General features: G+C 49.4%; 1 protein-coding gene across 3 annotated transcripts in view; it reads left to right on the forward strand.

Moving 5' to 3' along the window:
• The window catches only part of LOC138526452 (BAR/IMD domain-containing adapter protein 2-like), a 451,265-nt gene that overhangs the window by 263,456 nt on the left and 163,180 nt on the right, over positions 1-24,629 (forward strand). For all 3 annotated transcript variants that reach the window (XM_069637240.1, XM_069637231.1, XM_069637221.1), the window contains exons 5-6: positions 22,248-22,319; positions 23,018-23,155. In XM_069637240.1, coding sequence (XP_069493341.1) covers positions 22,248-22,319; positions 23,018-23,155 — 210 coding nt within the window. The remainder of the gene's footprint in view (positions 1-22,247; positions 22,320-23,017; positions 23,156-24,629) is intronic.

Here is a 24,629-nt window from a genome sequence, read left to right on the forward strand (position 1 = left end):
CCCCCAGGCCCCGCTCATGCCCCGTGTCTCCCTCCTGTACCCCCCACCCCCCGCTCATGCCCTGTGTCTCTCTCCTGTTGCCCCCCACCCCCCACTCATGCCCTGTGTCTCTCTCTTGTTCCCCCACTCCCCACTCATGCCTCGTGTCTCCCTCCAGTTCCCCCACCCCCCGCTCATGCCCCGTGTCTCCCTCCTGTTCCACCCACCCCCGGTCATGCCCTGTGTCTCTCGCCTGTTCCCCTCCTCCCCCGCTCATGCCCTGTGTCTCTCTTCTGTTCCCCCACCCCCCGCTCATGCCCTGTGTCTCTCTCCTGTTGCCCCCCACCCCCGGCTCATGCCCTGTGTCTCTCTCCTGTTCGCCCACCCCCCACTCATGCCTCGTGTCTCCCTCCTGTTCCCCCCACCCCCCGCTCATGCCCCGTGTCTCCCTCCTGTTCCCCCCACCCCCCGCTCATGCCCCGTGTCTCTCTCCTGTTGCCCCCACCCCCTGCTAATGCCCCGTGTCTCCCTCCTGTTCCCCCTACCCCCCGTTCATGCCCCGTGTCTCTCTCCTGTTGCCCCCACCCCCTGCTAATGCCCCGTGTCTCCCTGCTGTTCCTCCCACCCCCCGCTCATGCCCTGTGTCTCCCTTCTGTATCCCCCACCCCCGCTCATGCCTCGTGTCTCTCTCCTGTTGCCCCACCCCCCGTCATGCTCCGTGTCTCTCTCCTGTTCCCCCCACCCCTGCTCATGCCCCGTGTCTTTCTCCTGTTCCCCCACCCCCCGCTCATGTCCCGTGTCTCACTCCTGTTCCCCCCACCCCCCGGTCATGCCCCGTGTCTCCCTCCTGTACCCCCCACCCCCCGCTCATGCCCCGTGTCTCTCTCCTGTTCCCCCCACCCCCGCTCAAGCCCAGTGTCACCCTCCTGTTCCCCCCACACCGGCTCATGCCCCGTGTCTCCCTCCTGTTCCCTCCACCCCCGCTCATTTCCGTGTCTCCCTCCTATCCCCCCATGCCCCGCTCATGCCCCGTGTCTCCCTCCTGTTGCCTCCAACCCCCCGCTCATGCCCTGTGTCTCTCTCCTGTTCCCCCACCCCCCGCTCATGCCCGTGTCTTTCTCCTGTTCCCCCCACCCCCCGCTCATGCCCCGAGTCTCTCTTGTTCCCCCCACCCCCCGCTCATGCCCTGTGTCTTTCTCCTGTGCCCCCCCCACCCCCTGCTCATGTCCTGTGTCTCCCTCCTGTTCCCCCATCCCCCGGCGTGCCCCGTGTCTCCTTCCTGTACCCCCACCTCCGCTCATGCCCCGTGTCTCTCTTCTGTTCCCCCCACCCCCGCTCATGCCCCGTGTCTCTCTCCTGTTCCCCCCACCCCCCTCATACCCCGTGTCTCCCTCCTGTTCCCCCCACCCCCTGCTCATGCCCCGTGTCTCTCTCCTATTGCCCCCCACCTCCCGCTCATGCCCCGTGTCTTTCTCTTGTTCCTCCCCCACCCCCCGCTCATGTCCCGTGTCTCTCTCCTGTTCCCCCCACTCAAGCCCCGTGTCTCCCTCCTGTTCCCCCCACCCCCGCTCATGCCCCGTGTCTCTCTCCTGTTCCCCCCTCCCCCCTCATACCCCGTGTCTCCCTCCTGTTCCCCCCACCCCCTGCTCATGTCCCGTGTCTCCCTCCTGTTCCCCCAACCCCCCCGCTCATGCCCCGTGTCTCTCTCCTATTGCCCCCCACCTCCCGCTCATGCCCCGTGTCTTTCTCCTGTTCCCCCATCCCCCGCTCATGCCCTGTGTCTCCCTCTTGTTCCCCCCAGTCCCCGCTCATGCCCCGTGTCTCCCTCCTGTTCCCCCCACCCACCCGCTCATGCCCCGTGTCTTTCTCCTGTTCCCCCATCCCCCGCTCATGCCCTGTGTCTCCCTCTTGTTCCCCCCAGTCCCCGCTCATGCCCCGTGTCTCCCTCCTGTACCCCCCTCCCCCCGCTCATGCCCTGTGTCTCTCTCCTGTTGCCCCCCACCCCCCGCTCATGTCCCGTGTCTCCCTCCTGTTCCCCCATCCCCCGCTCATGCCCCGTGTCTCCTTCCTGTACCCCCACCCCCGCTCATGCCCCGTGTCTCTCTTCTGTTCCCCCCACCCCCGCTCATGCCCCGTGTATCTATCCTGTTCCCCCCACCCCCCGCTCATGCCCTGTGTCTCCCTTCTGTATCCCCCACCCCCGCTCATGCCTCGTGTCTCTCTCCTGTTGCCCCACCCCCCGTCATGCTCCGTGTCTCTCTCCTGTTCCCCCCACCCCTGCTCATGCCCCGTGTCTTTCTCCTGTTCCCCCACCCCCCGCTCATGTCCCGTGTCTCACTCCTGTTCCCCCCACCCCCCGGTCATGCCCCGTGTCTCCCTCCTGTACCCCCCACCCCCCGCTCATGCCCCGTGTCTCTCTCCTGTTCCCCCCACCCCCGCTCAAGCCCAGTGTCACCCTCCTGTTCCCCCCACACCGGCTCATGCCCCGTGTCTCCCTCCTGTTCCCTCCACCCCCGCTCATTTCCGTGTCTCCCTCCTATCCCCCCATGCCCCGCTCATGCCCCGTGTCTCCCTCCTGTTGCCTCCAACCCCCCGCTCATGCCCTGTGTCTCTCTCCTGTTCCCCCACCCCCCGCTCATGCCCGTGTCTTTCTCCTGTTCCCCCCACCCCCCGCTCATGCCCCGAGTCTCTCTTGTTCCCCCCACCCCCCGCTCATGCCCTGTGTCTTTCTCCTGTGCCCCCCCACCCCCTGCTCATGTCCCGTGTCTCCCTCCTGTTCCCCCATCCCCCGGCATGCCCCGTGTCTCCTTCCTGTACCCCCACCTCCGCTCATGCCCCGTGTCTCTCTTCTGTTCCCCCCACCCCGGCTCATGCCCCGTGTCTCTCTCCTGTTCCCCCCACCCCCCTCATACCCCGTGTCTCCCTCCTGTTCCCCCCACCCCTGCTCATGTCCCGTGTCTCCCTCCTGTTCCCCCAACCCCCCCGCTCATGCCCCGTGTCTCTCTCCTATTGCCCCCCACCTCCCGCTCATGCCCCGTGTCTTTCTCTTGTTCCTCCCCCACCCCCCGCTCATGTCCCGTGTCTCTCTCCTGTTCCCCCCACTCAAGCCCCGTGTCTCCCTCCTGTTCCCCCCACCCCCGCTCATGCCCCGTGTCTCTCTCCTGTTCCCCCCACCCCCCTCATACCCCGTGTCTCCCTCCTGTTCCCCCCACCCCCTGCTCATGTCCCGTGTCTCCCTCCTGTTCCCCCAACCCCCCCGCTCATGCCCCGTGTCTCTCTCCTATTGCCCCCCACCTCCCGCTCATGCCCCGTGTCTTTCTCCTGTTCCCCCATCCCCCGCTCATGCCCTGTGTCTCCCTCTTGTTCCCCCCAGTCCCCGCTCATGCCCCGTGTCTCCCTCCTGTTCCCCCACCCCCGCTCATGCCCCGTGTCTCTCTCCTGTTCCCCCCACCCCCCTGCTCATGCCCATGTCTTCCTCCTGTTCCCCCACCGCCCCGCTCATGCCCCGTGTCTCCCTCCTGTTCCCCCCACCCCCGCTCATTTCCCTGTGTCTCCCTCCTGTCCCCCCCACGCCCCGCTCATGCCCCGTGTCTCTCTCCTGTTGCCTCCAACCCCCCGCTCATTTCCCGTGTCTTCCACCTGTTCCCCCCACCCCCCGCTCATGCCCCGTGTCTCTCTCCTGTTCCCCCCACCCCCCACTCATGCCCCGTGTCTCCCTCCTGTTCCCCCACCCCCGCTCATGCCCCGTGTCTCTCTCCTGTTCCCCCCACCCCCTGCTCATGCCCATGTCTTCCTCCTGTTCCCCCACCGCCCCGCTCATGCCCCGTGTCTCCCTCCTGTTCCCCCCACCCCCGCTCATTTCCCTGTGTCTCCCTCCTGTCCCCCCCACGCCCCGCTCATGCCCCGTGTCTCTCTCCTGTTGCCTCCAACCCCCCGCTCATGCCCCGTATCTTTCTCCTGTTCCCCCCACCCCCTGCTCATGTCCGTGTCTTTCTCCTTTCCCCCTCCACCCCCCGCTCATGCCCCGAGTCTCTCTTGTTCCCCCCACCCCCCGCTCATGCCCTGTGTCTTTCTCCTGTACCCCCCCACCCCCCGCTCATGTCCCGTGTCTCCCTCCTGTTCCCCCATCCCCCGCTCATGCCCCGTGTCTCCTTCCTGTACCCCCACCCCCGCTCATGCCCCGTGTCTCTCTTCTGTTCCCCCCACCCCCGCTCATGCCCCGTGTCTCTCTCCTGTTCCCCCCACCCCCCGCTCATTTCCCGTGTCTTCCTCCTGTTCCCCCCACCCCCCGCTCATGCCCCGTGTCTCTCTCCTGTTCCCCCCACCCCCCTCTCATGCCCCGTGTCTCCCTCCTGTTCCCCCACCCCCGCTCATGCCCCGTGTCTCTCTCCTGTTCCCCCACCCCCTGCTCATGCCCATGTCTTCCTCCTGTTCCCCCACCGCCCCGCTCATGCCCTGTGTCTCTCTCCTGTTGCCCCCACCCCACGCTCATGCCCTGTGTCTCTCTCCTGTTCCCCCCACCCTCCGCTCATGCCCTGTGTCTCCCTCCTGTTCCCCCACCCCCCGCTCATGCCTCATGTTCTCTTCTGTTCCTCCCACCCCCGTTCATGCCCCGTGTCTCTCTCCTGTTCCCCCCACTCATGCCCCGTGTCTCCCTCCTGTTCCCCCCAGCCCCCGGTCATGCCCTGTGTCTCCCTCCTGTTCCCCCCGCCCCCCGGTCATGCCCCGTGTCTCTCTCCTGTTCCTCCCACCCCCCACTCATGCCCCGTGTCTCTCTCCTGTTCTCCCCCAGCCCCCGCCGATGCCCTGTTGTGTTCTCTTTATATACCCCGCCTTCCCTTTCCATGGTGTCCATCTTGGTAAAAGATTTTCCTTCCTACACCGGGACGCCGCAGGTGTACAGGTTTGGGAAGAAAAATCTTTTTTTTACCACCCCGGGTTCCCACTTTGAGAACCTAGGATGCTAGTGGTCTTCATCCATTGAAAAGGACATTATGGTTACGTTGCACTAATAAAAACCTATGAGATTCAATGAAAACACTTTGTTAAAGGGACGTTATGGTAAAGTTCCACTAAATAAAAACCTATGAAATTCAGTAAAAAAACTTTGTAAAAGGGACGTTATGTTTAAGTTGCGCTACTAAAAACCTATGAAATTCAGTGAAAAAACTTTGTTAAAGGGACGTCATGGTTCCAAGTAAAACCGAAAAACCTTTGAAATTCACCAGTTATGGTAAGCTAAGCAACCATAACTCGCGCCACCACAGTGCACTGCTAAGACTAACACCCAGGACACTTGCCTGCCTCCATGTCCATACTTGCGCCAGCTGCCCCCCTCCGCTGCAAATGCTGGAAGAAACTAAAGATCCTCCCTGACCTAGCTGAAGCTCTGCCTCCCTCAACCATCCCACATAATGAACCCATAACCATCGACTCCTTTGACTCCTGGCTTAATATCTCACTAATCCCGCTCCCCACCACTTGCCAATCCTCTGCTCGTCGTGGTCCTAATCCCAGATGGTTTACTCCAGAACTGAAGATTGCAAAACAACTGATTAAATGCCTCGAATGCAAAAGGCGGAAAAGTAAAACCAACCTGAGTAGATCCACCCTCACCCTACACCATCGCCAGTACAAAGCTGAATCCGGAAAGCTAAAAAAGCCCACTACAACTCCTGAATTGTCAACTGTGGAAACCGCAGCAAGAAACTCAACAAAATAAATTCTGAATTCGTCAAACTGACCTGTACCTCAGCCCAATCCACCCCATCTCAATCACTCTGCAACTCGCTTTCTCTCCACTTCTACACCACTGCTCTTGACAGAACAACCTCCCTTAACAACAAACTGGCCCTCCTCGCACTGCCCCTTAATCCGTCCGCCCTATTAATCACCCCACCCACCCGCCAGGGCAACAATAACTCCACCCACTTTCGACTCTTTCACTCCAATCTCGAGAGACTAATTTCTTGACTTTCTCTCTTCTCAGAAACCATCTGACTCCCCCCTCGACCCGTGCCCCTCCTCAGTCCTCAAAGAAATATTCTCATCCACCTGCGCAGGGGAGTACGCAAGAACCATATTTAATGACTCCCTCAGCTCGGGAATCTTCCCCGACGCTCTCAAAACTGCACATGTCAAGCCTCTTCTAAAAAACCTTCACTCGACCCCTGACCCCAAATACTACCGCCCCATCTCAAACACCAGGTTCCTTGCTTAATTCATCGATCGAACCGCATACTCCCAACTAAACACCTTTGTCGAATCCAACAACCTCTGGACCCCGCACAATCAGGCTTCAGACCACGACACGGAACCGAAACCACTCTGGCCTCAATCTGAGATGATCTTAAGATCATCACAGGCTGTGCAGAATGCGCTGTACTAATCCTCCTAGACCTCTCTGCTACTTTCGACACAATTAACCACTCAATCCTACTTGACCGCCTCCACTCCCTAGGAATCTGTGGAAACGCTCTCAAATGGATAGCCTCCTTCCTCAACAACAGGAAACAAATAACCTTCCTCTCCACCTTCACTTCCATAGCCCGACCAGTCAATACTGGAGTACCACAAGGAGCATGTCTATTAGCCCTCCTGTTCAACCTCTGTATGTCCACTCTCCCTGGAATAATTCGGCCGCACAATATCCTGTGCTATAACTACGCGGATAACACCCAAATAATCTTAAAACTCCTCAACTCAGACTCCAACTCTCAGCCCGACCTGGCAGCCTGCCTCCTTGAAATAGATTGTTGGATGACTACAAACCACCTCCTCATAAACCCCGCTAAAACCGAAATCATGGTGTGCGGCAACACTGAGCTCCTTCCCCACCCACTACCTTGGTCCACATCCATGGGTAATCCACCCACCACCTCGGCCACATTAAAACACCTTGGATGCACTCTCGACTCTGACCTTACCCTCTCTCGCCAAATCAACAAGGTATCGAAGTCTTGTCATTACCACCTCAACATTCGTAGACGCATTTTTCCCTACTTCTCCTTTCCTAACAGACTTGCCGCTGTTCAGTCTATTGTAATGTCGAGACTGGACTACGCTAACTCCCTCTATCTCGGGGTCCGGGGATACCACCTCATTAAATTACAAAGAGCACAAAACGCTGTGGCCAAAATGCTTCTAGCACTAGGCCCAAGAGACCACACCTCTCCAGCTCTTAGAACTCTCCAAAACTCTTTCAAAACCCTATGCATCACACACCGAGCAGTGCACAAAACCAGCCCGATATACATGCAAGACAAGCATAAACCATACCACCCACTGCACACTTTAGGATCAAGCTCCGCCCTCCTCTTAGTGATACCAAACACCAAATCATTCAGGATAGGAGGATCCTCGTTCTCAGCCTTGGCCCCCACTCTATGGAACTTGCTTCCACCCCACATCCGACTCACCGAAGACTACTTGTCATTCCACAAACTACTGAAAACGTGGCTCTTCCCATAACACCAATGACAGTTGAAAAATATGTCTCCATCCTTCGAATAGAGTCGAAGGATGAGTAAACGGAGTGAATAGTCACAGTAAACAGTAAACAAAAGTAAACAGAAAATCAGAGTAGAACGAACAGGGATAATAAAGGAGCAAATAGAGTGGATAGAATGGATTGAGAGACCAAAACGGATAGACTGAATGCAACGTATAGAATGGAAGAAGCGGATGAAACAGATGAAATGGATGAAGCGGATAGAGCGGAAGGAGCAGATGGAACAGATGACGCGGATGGACCGGATGGAGTGGATGGAACAGATGGAATGAATGGAATGGTTGCAGTGGATGGAACGGATGGATTGCATGGAATTGATGTATCGGATGGATCGGATGGAGTGGATGGAACGGATGAAATGGACCGAACGAATGAAGTGGACTGAACGGATGAAGTGGACCGAATGGATGAAGTGGATGGAACGGATGGTGCGCTGTTACGGATGTTACAGATGGTGCGGATGGTGCGGATGATGCGGATGGTTTGAATGTTACAGATGGTGCGAATGTTACAGAGGTTACGGATGTTATGGATGGTGCGGATGGTACAGATGGTGCGGATGGTACAGATGGTGCGGATGGTACGGATGGTGCGGATGTTACGGATGGTGTGGATGTTACGGATGGTGTGGATGTTACGGATGGTGCGGATGTTACAGATGGTGCGGATGTTACGGATGGTGCAGATGGTGCTGATGTTACAGATTTTACGGCTGGTGCAGATGTTACGGGTGGTGCGGATGTTACCGATGGTGTGGATGTTACGGATGGTGCTGATGTTACGGATGGTGCTGATGTTACGGATGCTGCGGATGTTACGGATGGTGCATATGTTGCGGATGGCGCAGATATTACGGATGGCACGGATGCTACAGATAGCGTGACATGCCATGCAAATTACCAAACTCCCGAGCACACTGGCACATTTGTGGATTTGAACGTCTGAACATCCCGACCCAGCACAAACTGGTTTAGATAGAAGTCAAAGGTACCTTTGTGGGCCCAGAATAGACATACGTGAGAAAAACAGCCTCTTTGAACTTTTCTCTTGATCCACTTAGACAAAGAAAGGCCACACAACAAAATTGCCAGTGGAAGGACCTAGAAAAAGTCTTAGTAACAAAACACTTGAGTATGAGCTCGATACCAATAAAATATCATATTATAGCATAAATGGCTACAGTATAGGACCACTTAGCTACAAGTGTGGTAAAATAAATCTACAACTATGGTGTAGCCGGACCAAAATTACAGCAGCCACCAATGTCCTCGCCAACACACTTGCAGTGTGAGATGGGATCACCCTGGTAACAAAACAGTGTGCATAAATAGCATCCCTAGACAAATAGTCATTGGGGCTACTAAGTCAGCACACCAGAGAAAGGGTTGCCGTGTACAGCGTTATCTAATAACAAAAAGATAATCGAAAAAATGTAGGAGCCTATGTTAAGGTGACCCACAAAGTTTGGGGAAAAACAAAAAAAAATAATTCTGTCTTTGTAGGCGCTATGAGAGACAATACCTAATTGTAAGTAAGGTAGAGGAGGTAGAAACTGACACAAAACATTATTTCCAGAGGTTTTCTCACATCATTCAGATCTGAATTTCCCATCCACAGCTGGAACCCTGGCGGAAAATCCACACTGCAGGGGCTCCCATTCTGTGTGGTTAAATCAAAACATAACATTGGGGTTAGCATTAGTTCCCCGCTGACAGGCTTGATTCTTGTCGACTAGGCATGCATGTTTAGCCAATGCAAAGGACGCTGTCTGCATGTATCAATTGTTATGACGACTGCCATATTTACTCATGGCACCGCCATTACTTTAAATGGAACAATGGCACAATACTTAGTATGCGCTATTGTTAGAGAACTGTCTGGGACAAAAGCGATAGACAACAGGGCTCCCTGCCAATGTAAATGAGTGTCAGTTAAGTACAAATGTGTGCCTTGACATGTTGTTATGAATCGCAACAAAGAGGCCACGTGATTCATTATTGCCTGATTTTGATGTACAGAAAAATTGCATCCTGCTGTGACTTTTGCTAACGTTGTGGTTGTGCACACTTGCATTTTCTCACTGTGGAGTGACCCAGGCCTCGGGTTGCGGCCTTGAGTCTCGCCCTGTCATATTAGCTGTACCTGCGTTGTTTCTTCCTCAGGTTACTCCAGTCTAGAGCGGGCCAGTGAGTCCCACTGCTGGCAGACTGTTCCTGCTCTCAGCACGCTCCAAAATTAGAGGCGCCTAATGGCGCAGCAGAAATACCTCCACTCCACCAATCAGACCCCAACCTTACATGCCACCTCCTTCAACCCATCCTACCATCGACAGGAGCACACGACCTACCCCCCGTCCAGCCTAGGCCCCCCTCCTGCATCACACTTTTGACCACCCCTCCCCTCACCCAGGTGGCCTTCCCAACACTCTCTCCTCCACGAGACCCTTCCCTCTCTGGATCTACCTACCACCACCCCCCCCACGTGCACTTTAACATAGCAATCACACCACTCCGATTCCATGATTTGCATCTCTAAACACTCTACTTGCCGCCACCCCCTTTCAGCCGCCTGTCCAACCCTTATGCACACGCCCCTGAACTCCTTAAGAAGAGTCGCCATGCCTCCCATGCATTTGCCATACAACATACCTCCCCCTACATCACATCCAGACCCAAGACTTCCACCACACCTACACCCTGGCCGCTTCCCCCAAGCCACCTAACCAGGGAAATCACTTCCCAACCTGATAGATACCCCGCCAAGCACACACACACCAGGTACCACTCCCCTCACACCTCTAGAAGACTATCACCAGACTCCACCAGCATCCCCAGAAGATTGTCGACAGACCCCCCCCCCCTTCCGACTGGAAACAAGACTGGAAATCCTACTTTCCTCTCAACCCACTATTCACCAGAGAATCCACATCCACCTTCACACCTCACATGAGGGTCTCCACTCCTCACAGCCCACCTACACTCCCATCCCTAGTAACCACTAGACCCACCTTTACCCAGAGGACTCCTCCCTTGCAAGAATTCTTTATACACACAGCAACAAGGGGCAAGGCCACCAACTCCACTCTCTCCACCGTAAACCACAGTCCACCCCTGAGAGACACCTCACCTTCAAATGCATCTCGAACCTAGCACCCAATCTCTCCGTCGGATTCTACCACACTACATACTCGAGTCATTCACCAGACCTCCCCTAGCAGGTCCCCCGCCCCTCCCCTGCACCACCACATCACCACATCAGCCTTCATCCCCTCCAACATCTATATCATTCCAACCCCATCCATCTATAAGCTCCCACTCCCCGCGATGTCCCCTCAAGATTCTACACAGAATACCTCAAACAATCAACCATTTAGCATGCTAAAGGCCATTCTGATCAATGCCAGGTCCGTCGCAGAAAATAGCTACAACATTTAAAGCCTCATCTCATCTGAAAGCCTCAATATCGTCTTCATCACTGAAAATGTTGACGTTTTAGCATTACCCGTACACCATCTGCTTGTATTGTTTGCTGCCTCCATTTTTAAAATCGAATCTGGAAGTGCTTTAAAAATCAAAAGTTGGCATTTTAGCATTACCTGTGCGACATCTGATTGCTTTGTTTGCTGCCTCTCTTTTTAAAATCGGAATCTTGATCTGCTTTAAAATCAGATTTTTGGCATGTTAGCATTACCTGTGCACCTTAGTGTTTTGCTGCCTCCATTGCTTTGCTGCCTAAATGTGGTTTTATGTGTGTATAATGTATACATTTCTGTATTACCTTTCCACTGTAATTCTATTCCTTCTATATTTCTCTTATTTGCGCCTACTCAACCCACTAGGTCTATGTGAGTTTAACCAGAACTGTGCAGTGCTGCCACTCCTCCCTCACTCCTTGGCTAAACCTCTGCCTTCCTATGGCTCTCTCCATCTCTCCCATATTCTCTAACTGCTACACTATCACCTATCCTGCTTCTCTTATCAGGTCCGGCAGGAAAAAGCACAAAAATATATCCTGATTATAAACCCTGGACTTCCGATTGCAGACACATATGTCAGTGCTAACTCTAGAGAGGTATTCACTGATATCCTTTTATGTGTCCCCTCTCCTGATCTCTGGACCCCCATCTCATCTCCATTCTCTCTCCTACATCACATACTTCTATCAATGGTGGCACCAAGTGGGAAGTCCTTTTGGCTGGCTTCACATCCTCTTTTTGCTTTGTTAATGTCTATGACACTGGCACCATTCTAGTTCAGGGTCCTCAACCCAACCTCCTTCTCTTTGACCCCATCCTGCCTTCTCTCATTAACCTCTTTCCATCGCCTACATCTCCCCCTTGTTCCCTCTCCCTCCCTCCTCTGAATGGCATACCACAACCCTGTACCCCACCTCAGAAATCTTTTAAAAGCTCAGATCACCTCCACTTGACGACTCTCAATTCCTGCTCAGCCAACAAACACGCCTCTGACATCTGTTTCCTTCTTGAAGACATTGACCTCAACATTCTCGCTCACTACCAAGACTTAGTTCAATGCCAACTCAGTCACTGCCTTTGACTCTCTCCTTCCTGATGGCTGTCAAGATCATCACCAAGCCTCGACCTCACCGCTCTGGTGGGGGGTTGCCTTAATCTTCCCTGAGTGGGTTCCTACTTCCATCTTACCTACCCAAACCTATTCCACCATTGAAAGACTGGTTTTCAAGTTGGTCACCTCTCCCACCTCCACCCTGACCATCGCTTCCATCTAGCGGCCTCCAGGCACCCCCTCCCTTTTCCTCTCTGAATAGGCCGACTTCTGCTCTTCTTTACTGCCTTCCACCTCTAAACTTCTCCTCCCGGGTGATTTCAACATTCAACTGGACTCTGCTGTTTCTGCATCCACTCTATTCACTAACCTCTGCTCCTCGCTTTCCCTCAACATTATCCCCTCTGGGCCAACCCACACAGCTGGACACACTTTAGATGCCCTCATTCACTCTAACCTCTCTCTCTGACCCCAACAATCACCCCTCTCTCCTGTACAGACCACTCTCTCCTCACATCCCATCTGGGTCCCATTGGCCCTCTGACTGCCCCCCAAAAGCCGCTCCAACCTCACTCACTACCACTCGCCCTATGAAATGAGTCACTTCAGCTGCCTTCACATCCGCCTTCACCCCCCTGAGCCCTCCACCTCTGACTCTACCCTCCGCAACCTCCATCTTTCCATCACCAACACTCTTGACATTCTTGCCCCAGTCATGAGGATCCATCTGAAACCTGCCTCTAAGCATTACACCTGGTATGACACCGAACTTTCAGCCCTGAAACGAAAGTGCACGGCAGCAGAACGGAAGTGTCAAATCTCTGGCTCATCTCTGACAAGCTGGCCTGCCGCCTGCTCCAAAGGCAATACAGACTCACCATCTGTGCAAAGAAAAGAGCCCATATTCAGGCACGGTTCTCAGGCGCATCCAATAACTCTGCTGAACTTTTCAAAATCTGCAGGGAACCAGCCAACCCCTCTGCAGTCTCCTCCTCCCCTTCTCCATACCAGGCCCTCTGCAATGCATTGGCCCCTCACTTTGCCAACAAAACACAGGACATCTCCTTCTTCCTTCCCCTCCTTCTCTCCTGTCACACCTAAGCAAGTTGCCAGAGTTGTCCGCTCCATGAAGGTCTCTTTTAAACAGGTCTCCCCTTGCTCACCCAGGACCATCAAGGATAACATTGTCTCTCTTGCCCCTGCTCTCACCGATTTCTGCAATCACTCTTTTATCACTGGATCTTCCCCTCCCCCTCAAGCACTCCCTTGTGTGCCCACTCCTAAAAGAAACCTTCCTCTTATCCTTCCTGCCCCGCCAGCTATCGCCCTATCCCCATCACCCCCTTTCTAGGGATGCTTCTTTAGAAGCTGGCCTTCCCCCAACTTATTTCTCACACTGAACTTGTTGGCCGTCTCCACGACCATCAATTCGGATTCCGAGCATCAAGAGGCACGGAAAAGGCTCTTCTGAACACCCGGGAAGAACTGCTTGCATCTCTAGACTCCAATTCCCCAGCTGTCCTTATCCTTCTCGAGCTCTCTGCTGCATTTGACACAGTCAACCATTCCATCCTCATACAAAGGCTCCACGATATCCTTGGTATCTCGGAATGGGCACTGGATTGGCTGTCCTCTTGCCTCACTAACCGCTCTTCCCAGACTTCACCCACCCAAATACTCATCACCATCCCCAATAGAATACAGCTGAGTCCCAGAATAACGTTCAGTTCCGCTGGTCATATAATCTGTCTCCTGGACTCTCCTACTCCCCTGGCAATCTGTCACAGCATCTATCCTCTCATGTGATAAATATGGGCTGCTATTAGGGACCTACCCACTCTCCACCTACCTTCATGCTGGCTAAGAACATGCACGCATGCATTTTAGAAATCGTTCCTTCACATCTCACATCTCGGACTACGGTCCTCCCAAGGCAGTTCATCACCACAGCACTTAACATTGGGAGTAGGTGCTGTACAAATGCCATATGACATTACATAACATAAAATATTGACGATCTAATCCATCAGAACACCCTGTGTGGAACACACAAGCTGGTAAAACAGCATATCTGACAATGCTGATTCCATTTGCATGCCTTAGCTTTGCCTGTTGTCCTCATCCACTAATGTTTGCAGTCACAAGGCACATTACATACGTATTGTGCAGTAATATCCCAACAATAGCGCCATTAGCAAATCAGCCATTACTAACCTGCGTGGAGACCCATTCACAGTTTCCACATAAAGTGGAAACTGCTAAGGTATTAATGCTTTTCATGTGGGAAATCAGGAGAATCTCTTGAACAGAGAGTGCCCAACAGCGGAATTAGTGGAAGGGTCTCTTCTGACAGATGCAGAACCTCTTGAAAAAGGAAGATGGCGGATGCATCAGACTCCCTTTTGGGCCATTCCCACCGAACCAGAGGTGCGGCAGTGAAATGGTTGCCGCCCTCTAGAAAAAAAAAACAACTGCAGGAGGGCCTCACAACATCTCTGGGGTGAATATTAAGCACTGGCCCTTTGCTACAATATTTCACTGCGGCTCAGAATTTGTGTCTTCATTTCTTCAATCCTGATTTATGATCCACTTTGGCTGGATCGGCATGCATCTAAACTATCAAAAACACTATCATTATTCCTTTCACCTCCCCTATCCCGATTTTAAACCCTTGTTTGTTTTATCTGAGCCAGCTTTTTGTGACTGCTGCACCCCTTCCATCCTACTTTCCCCCACAGTCTATGATCTGCCTACCGCGTCAGTGGAAAAATACATCAACTGTGAGACAATCTTCAGTGCTCCGAAACTGCTGCAGTATACACGATTTCTAACTTAACATCACAAGCATCAACCAACCGTATCTGGAATTAAATCCAAGTGTATAACCGATCATAAAACGGCCTAAACATCCTGTATTCCATTACTAGCCATCATCCTTTGTTGTGACCAAGTGTGAACTCAGCTGTCCTTATGGTAAACATTGCCAAACATAAGCCAGCCAGATAGCTTAGCGTGCTAAGAGCATACCCTAGACATATATGTCCAGAATGCAGAACACAGGTTCGATACCCGCTTGGTCAACTGAGCTCTTTATACTTCCGAGTTAGACGAATTAAGTACCTTAACATTGGGTAATAACAACATCGATTATTACAGTGCTTGGAAGTACGAGGACTCGATGAAGTGCTATATAATACACGACAGCCTGCAATACCATTGTAAAAGTTTGCATATTATTATGGCGTTAAGCACCCATGCCAAGGGCTGGATCTGGTGGTAACGGCCGGCGGCCCAGGGCTTTTAACGACGGTCCCAGGCTGTTACCACCCGTTCAAGCCATTGGAACGGGCGCTTAATGCCATTAGCACATGGGACAGCACTAATTTAAAGTATTTTCGTCCCTTTCACAGAAAGAAAAGAATGTTGCAAGGTGGCCACCATGGAATGTACATGTGCCACTAATTATCACAACAACAAAAAAACATATCACCCCCCAGTGGCTCTTATCCCGCCTGTGTTCAAGATGGAAAAACTATCACCAACTCCCTGCGGTCCATAGAGTTTTATTCACCCTCTTTTTTACCCTCGAGATAATGCGGATGTCTTCTATTCCTGCGATAATGCAGAGTATGCCGATTCCTGTGGTAACACAACATTTGCCAATTTCCACAGTAATGGCAAAACACTTGAAAAGTAAAAAGTCTCAACCCGTTCTCCCTGACACTCACCTTGTGTCACCCTCCTGTTGTCTTGTCCCCATCTACCCCCCCGTTTACCTCTCTGAAAGCCCATTACCCTTTTCACTCTTCGGTTTGTTTGACGCGTTTTCTTTTCTGATCGCCTTGTATGCTGCAGGAATCTCGTGAGATTCCTGTGGGATTCTTCTGATAAGCCTAATATGTTTTCAGACGAATTGGCACTCTAGCCCACCCCAATCTCCCCCAGTGCACATGTAGTCCTCTTACCCTACCCCTCACCTGCAGCATGATATGAATGCAACCCTTTGGCTCCTCCATATATCATTATGAGCACATTTAATGTTCTTCTCCCTTGGCATTAACACTGGAATCGCTGGCATTGAGCAACAAAAATTGCGACTTTTCATTTTTGAAAAGGCTCCCAGCCTCTTTAGTGCAAAGCACCATGAAAGATAAATGTACGTTTTTAAGTAGCAAAATATTTTAAATACTTCTGGACGGTCTTACCCAAAATGATTAAAAGGTACATCCGCAGCACTATTCACCCGAGTTGTTTCTTTTTTGGTTCAGATCCATCGAGTGTTTTTCATTTTCACATGACGGGTGTTCTATCAAAGCTCTTTTTCTCGATGGGAAAATGAATGCGACTTTTCCAAAAACAGCGTTTTTTAAAAATGTTCTTAATAACGTTTCCTCTTTTTAACAAGGGGCACTGAGCAAACTTTTCTTCTGTAAAATGTCATCCAAATCCGTCCACTGGTTCAAAGGTTATTAGCATTAGAATGTAGGGAAAAGCCTATGTAAACAGGATGCACCTTTACTCTATAATAGCTGCCCTTTAATATATAATGAGACTCGTGGTTACTAGCTGTACCGGGCACATCATATGCTGCTCTATCTCTCTCTCTCTCCCTTCCCTCCTCCTCAGCCTCCTCCTGTCTCTCTCTCGCACCCCTCCCTTCCCCCCCTCTCTCTTCCTCTCTCTCTTTCCCTATCTCTCTCCTTCCACTCTCTCGTCCCTCTCTCTATCTCCCTCTCTCTTGCTCTCACTTCCTCTCTCTTGCTCTCTCTCTCTCTCTCTCTCTCTCCCCCTCCCCCACTGTGGGAGAGAGGTTCGTTGTCAGGTGCGTGTTTGCTAGTGCCACCTCGCCATTGCTGAGCGCAGCATGACCAGAAGAAAAACGAGATATCTTGAAGGGGGTGCAGTGTGATGGGAGCAGTAGCAAGAGAATCATTCCCTGAGGCGGGGACCAGCCAGCTATTTGGAGACATACATTGTGACTGTGTGTGTCCTGCACAAGTCTCTCTATCACACTAGGGACAGACACATTGTATGAGGTAGGTGAAGGGGAAACAGCGCAGAGTCTATGACCAGCGCACACAATTATACATTGCCTTCGCGCTCACAGAAGAAACAGAACATTGGTGTTAATTTCAGCATGACCTGTCCAAGAAAGAAAGACATTTAACGAGACTAAATTGTGTGTATTTTTGGAAAAAGAAACTATAAAAAAGCAAATCTTTGGTTGTAGTAACTTTGTAAATGTCCTCTTTTTAATGTTTGACAATGACCATATCTAATGATCATTTCCATTGCATATTGTAGTCACAAGGAGAACCTTACACTTGTCTTACTTTGCAAAGCACATTATCAACACTTATGAAAGCCATAGAAACGATTCGGTTGTCATTTTAAGATGGACTGTCTGGTACACATCTATTGTATTCTTTTAAAATATCCCTGTGAAGAAGCAGAAAGGAACAAACAGCACCAAAACGGGCTCCTGGTTGCTTTGAATGACATCAAAGTATGTTTGGAACATAAGAAGGACCACAGATCCTTATATTTGACAAATAGTTCTGTGATAAAATGGTTGCATGCCTGAGTCACCAAGTTCACAATGTACCCCTGAGCTTGTTGCTGAATTGATTGTTCACGCAACCTAACATTAAAGTGTTTCTAACCAACCATCTTTACTCATTCGTACAGCCTCAGGATTTGGATGTAAGAATAAAAGGTTCCATGTGATTTCATCGCCTGCTGTTTCATCACAGGGTTTTTTACTGCAGATTTTTTTTCGAAAAAAAACATTGCATTATTTTTTGGGGGGGTTACGCCCCCAAACCCCATCCCCTTTAATTATTTTTATATCCCCGTACACCCACACCCAATTTATATAATTTTTTAACCCCCCCCAAAAAATTTGATGATTTTTTTCAAACAAAAATCCGCAGCAAGAAACCCTGCGAAAAAGCATCCGGCGATGAAATTACGTCACACCGAAAAAATGGCCAGTCAGGGATAATGATTCCTCTCCTCAGAACTGGGACCATATACACATTTCAGAAGAGTTGGGGCTCAGGCCAGAAACTCGCCTTCAGAGTAAGAATGTTTTCCCATATGGGGCTGTGAGCATTCCAAGCCCCAAAAGCATAGACATTTTTAGAGAATTAAATGCACAGGATTTAATTGCAGTCAGACATTGCAGAATTATGTCTGTGAGAAAAGTATTTTCGTATGAATAAGTACATTTGGTTCCACAAACTGAGTATGGTCTAAATATATTTTTTTTAAGTCTTAATCATTTGTGGATGAAGTAGAACAGATTTTAGAAATTGCAGTAATGATCATTGTTTGAGAAGATTCCTTAAAACCTTAAAATACCTAAAATGGGTACAACCTATAAATAAAACAATATTACAAACACAGTTTAATATCACACTAATCTTGTTTATTATGTACTCCAAGATTGCAGTTCATTATAGTTATGAACTTGCATATCTGTCAAATCCTATTATATACCAATATTTTGTTTAGGTTTTCAAAGAATGATCAAGTGATAGTTATTTATTGTAGACATTATAGTAAACTTTGGCATTACAAAATAAAGTTTTCTCTTTCTTCTGTTGGTATTTGAAAGCAATCATAGTGAAAAAAGCAGCTTTCACTATGTGTAGTTATTAACACAGAACACATTACACTTAATTCGTTTTGACTGTAAGGTGGTGATTAAGCATCAACTACAAACCAAAACTATTGCATTGGCGTGCAGCTGGTAGGGAGATGAAGTGTGGCGGGGCAACTGCTTGTAGGCGTTGTTTGATTATTTACCCACCCATTGACTGACCATGGTCATGGTAATCTCGGTAGCAATTCACACCTACAACCTGCCCAAGTCACATCCTCCTTTGAGCTAGCTCTATCAGTCAGTAATTTAAAACGTTGGCCTGCCAGTGTTATTTCAAAACAATTCATATGAGAGTTTATGGCATAATTGCAGCTGTAAATGTGTGCTGTTGGTGTAATAAAAATGTCCTAACCAAGTGTGCCTTCAGACGCTTGATTTATGTCTGTCCCTTGCGCTGAAGTCCTGTTAAAAACAAACATTTACGTGCCATTTTATGAACAGGAAGGCAGTGCATGGCAAATGCCCGACTCGTCCTACACAAAAGACACACCTGCTTGTTTTTTTTCCACACTGTATGTCAGAATGTATTGCCCGACAATATTTTCCTCTGCTGGTTCACCTTCACTAGATTTTCTCATATATCCTCACAACCAAAGCCAGATGTGCAGTGTCATGCTCAGAATCGATTACCGCCTGATTGGCATGAGTTCATGGCATTCTAACCACTGGTACCCTGAAAAGGCCCGGTAGCCCTTCACTGGGTAGGATAGCCGCCTTTCACCTCGTGTAATGTCTATGCTGATCTGCAAGAAAGGACATTGGTTTGGCGTGTGCTTATTTTCATGCATTTGCTTTTATAACGGGCTACATTGTGAGGAGGCCAGTTAAAAGCACCCAAAGCAAGAATGGGGCGGCAGTGAAGGGAGGAAGGGTAACACAAATTACATTTTAGGTTATACAAGTAACTGACACAAACACAAATATACCAGGAATACTGGAGGCCGAGAATAAGGTGCGGGGAGGGATGAAAAGAAGAGGGAACCCATCCCAGCTAAAGCATGGTCACCTTTAAGAATACTGAAAAGCTCTATATACCACATCTACAAAGTGAATTGCTATACTTTCACTGCAGTACTTAAGTTTGACCACTAGCCGGTGAAGTGCTGCTGTATCCGCCCGGGAGACGGGTGGCAACACTGTCAGGTAAGGGAGCCCTGAAAGCTCTTTGTGTTCGAATGGTTTTTCGTGACTTCCTGAACTTCATATGCTGGGTGCGCCAGTTTCTTCTTTCGGACATGCCGCCGTGCTTTAAAAATGGCTTGGGCTGTTTCCCCAGGATAGGTGATTGTAATGTCCCGTGTATGTTATACGCAGACGACCTTGTCATGTTCAATCATACACTATCAGGTGCACGTGCTATGTTTGAAATATTGGCCAGGTACGCAAAGGAAAATGGCAGTACAATCAGCTGTCCAGTCATTTGGTCGAAAGTCATTTGGTCGAAAGCCAAATGGTCGAAGGAATTTGGTCGAAAGCCAAATGGTCGAATTTTTTTTTTATATATATATATATATTTTTTAGGTTTTCGTTTAGGGGAAAAAAGGGTTTTTTAGAAAAAAAGGGGGTGTGGGGGGAACCCCCCTAAAACCCCCCCCAAAAAAAAAAGTGAAAATACAAAAAAATAAACATTCGACCATTTGTCTTTCGACCAAATGGTGTCGACCATTTGTCCTGTCGACCTTTTTTTTTTTACTAAATGACTGGTAACCATACAATCAACCTGGGAACAATGAAGGTGATGACCATCTCGGCTAAAGGGGTAAAGCACGTCAACTTCATCACCAGTCTAGGGGTTATTGACTACGTGGATAGCTATCCATACTTGGGTCTCGAAGGTAGCGCTAATTGGGCCTACAGTGGAATCAAGGAGGCAAAGAGTAATACAGCACACCGTCTGACCACCCTAGAGGGAAAGTTCTCAGTTAGGACTGCAGGTTACACCTTAGACGGGAATATAACTTTATACAAATAATGCTTTTGCCCTATTCATGGACGATTACCAGTGGTTGGACCGCCTGGAGAGTTATTTCTGGAAGCGTATGTTAAAGTCAAGCCCCTCTACCCCCATAGAGTACCTGCAGCTGGAACTGGGATTGATCTCTTTGAAGGCACAACTGATGATAGGCCAAGGCCAGTTGTATATAAAAGTCAATTCCAACCCGCAATGCCAGTAGCTACACAAGAAGGGGGAGTCACTCCATGGTGGAAATAACATAGATTTTGGCCAGCATATGGCCAGAATTTCTGGGAAGATAGGTTGGAAACCAGGCTTTGACAGAGGGACCAGGCTGCCTGTTATAAAACAACGGTATAAAAATAAAGAAAGTACATGGGTGTGGGCGAATAATTTCATCCACCTAGAAACACTCAAGAATGTTAAATATGCATCTAACATTGTACACTCCTATCTGCAGACACAACGTTTCTTGAGGCAATGCAGGTATTTCGTTTGAAACTGGCAACAAACAAACTGCCACTACTGGTCTTTTTGGGAGCCTGAACTAAGATTCCTGAAGCAGAAAGGACATGTGTAACAGAACTGGGGAACTAGAAGCCCCTAGCCATGTCCTCAGCCAATGGATACAACAAGGGGCAATCTATAGGACACTTTTGGGTGGGTTGGCTCATGATTAGGAATCAATAAAACAGGATTTCTGGAATCACTGTATCAATCTGAATCGGAAAGCGTCAGCATGGCATTGTGTCGTGTCTGGGGTGTGGTGGAGAAGGCCTTGGCGGAAGCTAGCATGGCAAGGCAGGCATGAGACTTGGCCGTTAATGATAAGGCTGCTGATAATGGTTTATTATTTATTGTGAGAGGTCTAGGACCTATGATTTTAACATGTTACGTAGGTGGAGGAATGGTATTGATTACTGTACTGAGTACCTGGGTGACATCAGACAGTAGTAAATGAGTAGTGGACAGAGCTTGATAGCCTATGCCTATTGGCTTGCCTCGAGGCGAAACGCATACTTCCGCCTAACTTGGTAATTTGGTATGAGATCTAGTATACCCCAGTTTTACACTTTAGTCCTGCATTGTGTCGCTGAGAGTAAGAGAATGGTGCATTTTAATTGTGTTAAAATGTGTTTTAGCAATATTTCAGAATTTTTATATTAGGTATAGTATATTGTATACTGTATTTTATAAACAATTTTATGGGTTATATTATGTTAATATCATCATGAATAGAATTGTATGCCAATTTTGTATGAATTGAAAGAAGTTGATTATCAAATTTGAAGTATATCATGTATTGCATATAATGTTGTTTGTAAAGGTTATTTGAACCATATACAAATAAATAAATATTTAATAATAAAATAATATGCTGGGTGCACAGATCCTTAGGGTGTGGGTCTAAGACTCAATGAGAATTTGGGAGGTTCCCCACAAGCCCTGGCTCTGTAGGGCAGAGAGGACGACGACCGAGTCGCTTGAGGATTTAACGGACTCGGGGCTGACACTGCCCCATCTCTCCCATCACTTTGTTAGAGAATCTCCAGATGTGTCGGAAATCAATGTAACCCTTGACAATTGCATTTCTGTCTCGCCCACTTGCAGCTGAAACTTTTCCATTCAGAACTCCTGTCCCAGCTGGAGCACAAACTGGAGCTGGACATCAAGTACCTAACTGTGAGTAGGCCTTGTCGCTGTGTCGTTTCAGTGTTACACGTCACTCTGTTCCGATTTTCCATATATTTGATGCTCTGCACGTTATTTGAGGTCATCACGTTCCCCATGTTGGGACGCTAGATTCTACCTACCGTACAGTTTGTTTCACTGTCAAAAATCCCCAACAAATGATAAAGGGTAATTAAACGTTTTACTTTTGTGTGCAGAACTTAGTAGTGGGTGTGTTAGCCTGCTACTAATTTCCCTGATGGCACAAGGAAACCAGCACGCGCACCTAAAGGGACTTATTACATATAATACAAGTTCAAAAGTGCTGCGCTTAAGTTACCGCTCTGTCGGCCAATACCGCCGGCAGTAACACAATTACTCATAATCGCTGCTAGTACGAAATTGTTGGCGGGGTAAACAATGCCGGGGGTAGTTACCACCAGCAGTACACAGTCACTGCCTGTGCAACACTCTTTTCCAGCAGTTACACAGGCACAGCCAGGTTAAATACCACCAGGGACAATTACTGCAGGTGCAAAGGATACAGCCAGTCCTGCATTTCAATTCCTGAGCCTGACATATGACCCGCCCCTCCCTCCAACTTTCAGTTGTCAAACTTAATCCAAGAGTGAGTTAACAATGCCACCCTGTTGCCAAATCGTGTTCACCTGCTGCTCCCATCTGCCTCTATCACTCCTCCCTTTCCCCAGGCAACACTGAAAAAGTACCAGGCGGAGCAGCGGGCTAAATCCGAATCTATTGAGAAGTGCCAATCGGAACTCAAGAAGCTGAGAAAAAAGTGTCAGAGCAGCAAGAACCCTCAGAAATATGGCGACCGGGAAGTCCAGGTAAGAACACGTCATCAGATGGATCTACTGCGTGGCTATTTCAGAGCACTCATTCAAAGAGCTGGAAGAGGTAATAGCGTCTGAGTTTCAATAGCTGCCTGATAGTATATCATAGGGCACTTGGTTGCTTACTTTTGTCCACTGTGATTCCGGCAGTTGAACGGCATTTGTGAACAGGTAGGTTTTCAACACTCTTTGGAATCCTCGCAAAGTTCCTTAGCACTAATCATTGGAATTAAGGTTTCAGAGAGGAGTCCTGTACATCAAAAGGTTCCCTCTACCCCCGAACACTTGCATTTGTCAGGTGGAATGATGGGTATTACTCAAATTGTTCGTTTACAATTGTTCGAATGAACAATTGACCGAATTTAAAGGGTCACAATTGACCTTTTCGCAATTGACCGTATATATATATATATATATATATATATATATATATAGGGTTTTGGGCGGGTGTGGGTTGGGTGGGGGTTGCGGGGGCTTCCCCCCGCATATATGTTACAATTGACCTTCACAATTCGGTCAATTGTGAAAAGGTCAATTGTCATTCGAACAGTTGTAATACGAACAATTCGTATACAACCGGAATGATGATGGCCAATCAGTTCAGCTTCAGATGGGGCTCTTATGGATGACAGCCATTTAAAAATGGCAGGACCTTTACTTTGTCAGGTCGCCTTTATCAGGTGCATTTAGACATGGTCCCCATCGGTGTATTATTTGAGACACAGTTTTCTTTGTGTTGTGTAGGTTTCAGTTTGATGCTTGCCCCTTAATTCTTCTCAACACATTCAGTGTCGCTGGTTATTAGAAGCATACGGGTGGCAGTGGATGTTGTGAAATTAAAAGATGTGTGTGAGCCTGCCCATGAAAATAATACAATGACTATCACTGATCCTTTTAATCTAATAGTTGAGGTTCTACAGAGGAAGGTTTCTAGTTAAGCGTGACAGAATCAATTTAGTGCTTTACAAAAGAGCTGCTGCATGTGTCGTCAAGCTTTGTTCCCTGGCAATCAATGGTATTTAAGGTGGTTAAGAGGTCCCTCTGAAATATTGTGGAAGGCCAATTTGAATCTCTTAATGCTGAAGTGGTCCCACGTTATGAGGAGAAGCTGGGAGTGAAGTAACTAAGGAAGCAATGGGATTCCAGGTGAGTGGAGAGTTGAGTGGTGGCTATTGTCTTGTGCACCTTGTCGATGCATAGAAGGCTGGATATGAGAAGTCGGGCGTGAAGTCACTGAGGAAGCAATGGGATTCCAGGTGGGTGGAGAGTTGAGTGGTGGCTATTGTCTTGTGCACCTTGTCGATGCATAGAAGGCTGGATATGAGAAGTCGGGAGTGAAGTCACTGAGGAAGCAATGGGATTCCAGGTGGGTGGAGAGTTGAGTGGTGGCTATTGTCTTGTGCACCTTGTCGATGCATAGATGGCTGGATCTGAGAAGTCGGGAGTGAAGTCACTAAGGAAGCAAGAT

The sequence above is a fragment of the Ambystoma mexicanum genome, chromosome 1q (genome assembly GCF_040938575.1).
Source record: "Ambystoma mexicanum isolate Mex_15411 chromosome 1q, UKY_AmexF1_1, whole genome shotgun sequence".
Lineage (NCBI taxonomy): Eukaryota > Metazoa > Chordata > Amphibia > Caudata > Ambystomatidae > Ambystoma > Ambystoma mexicanum.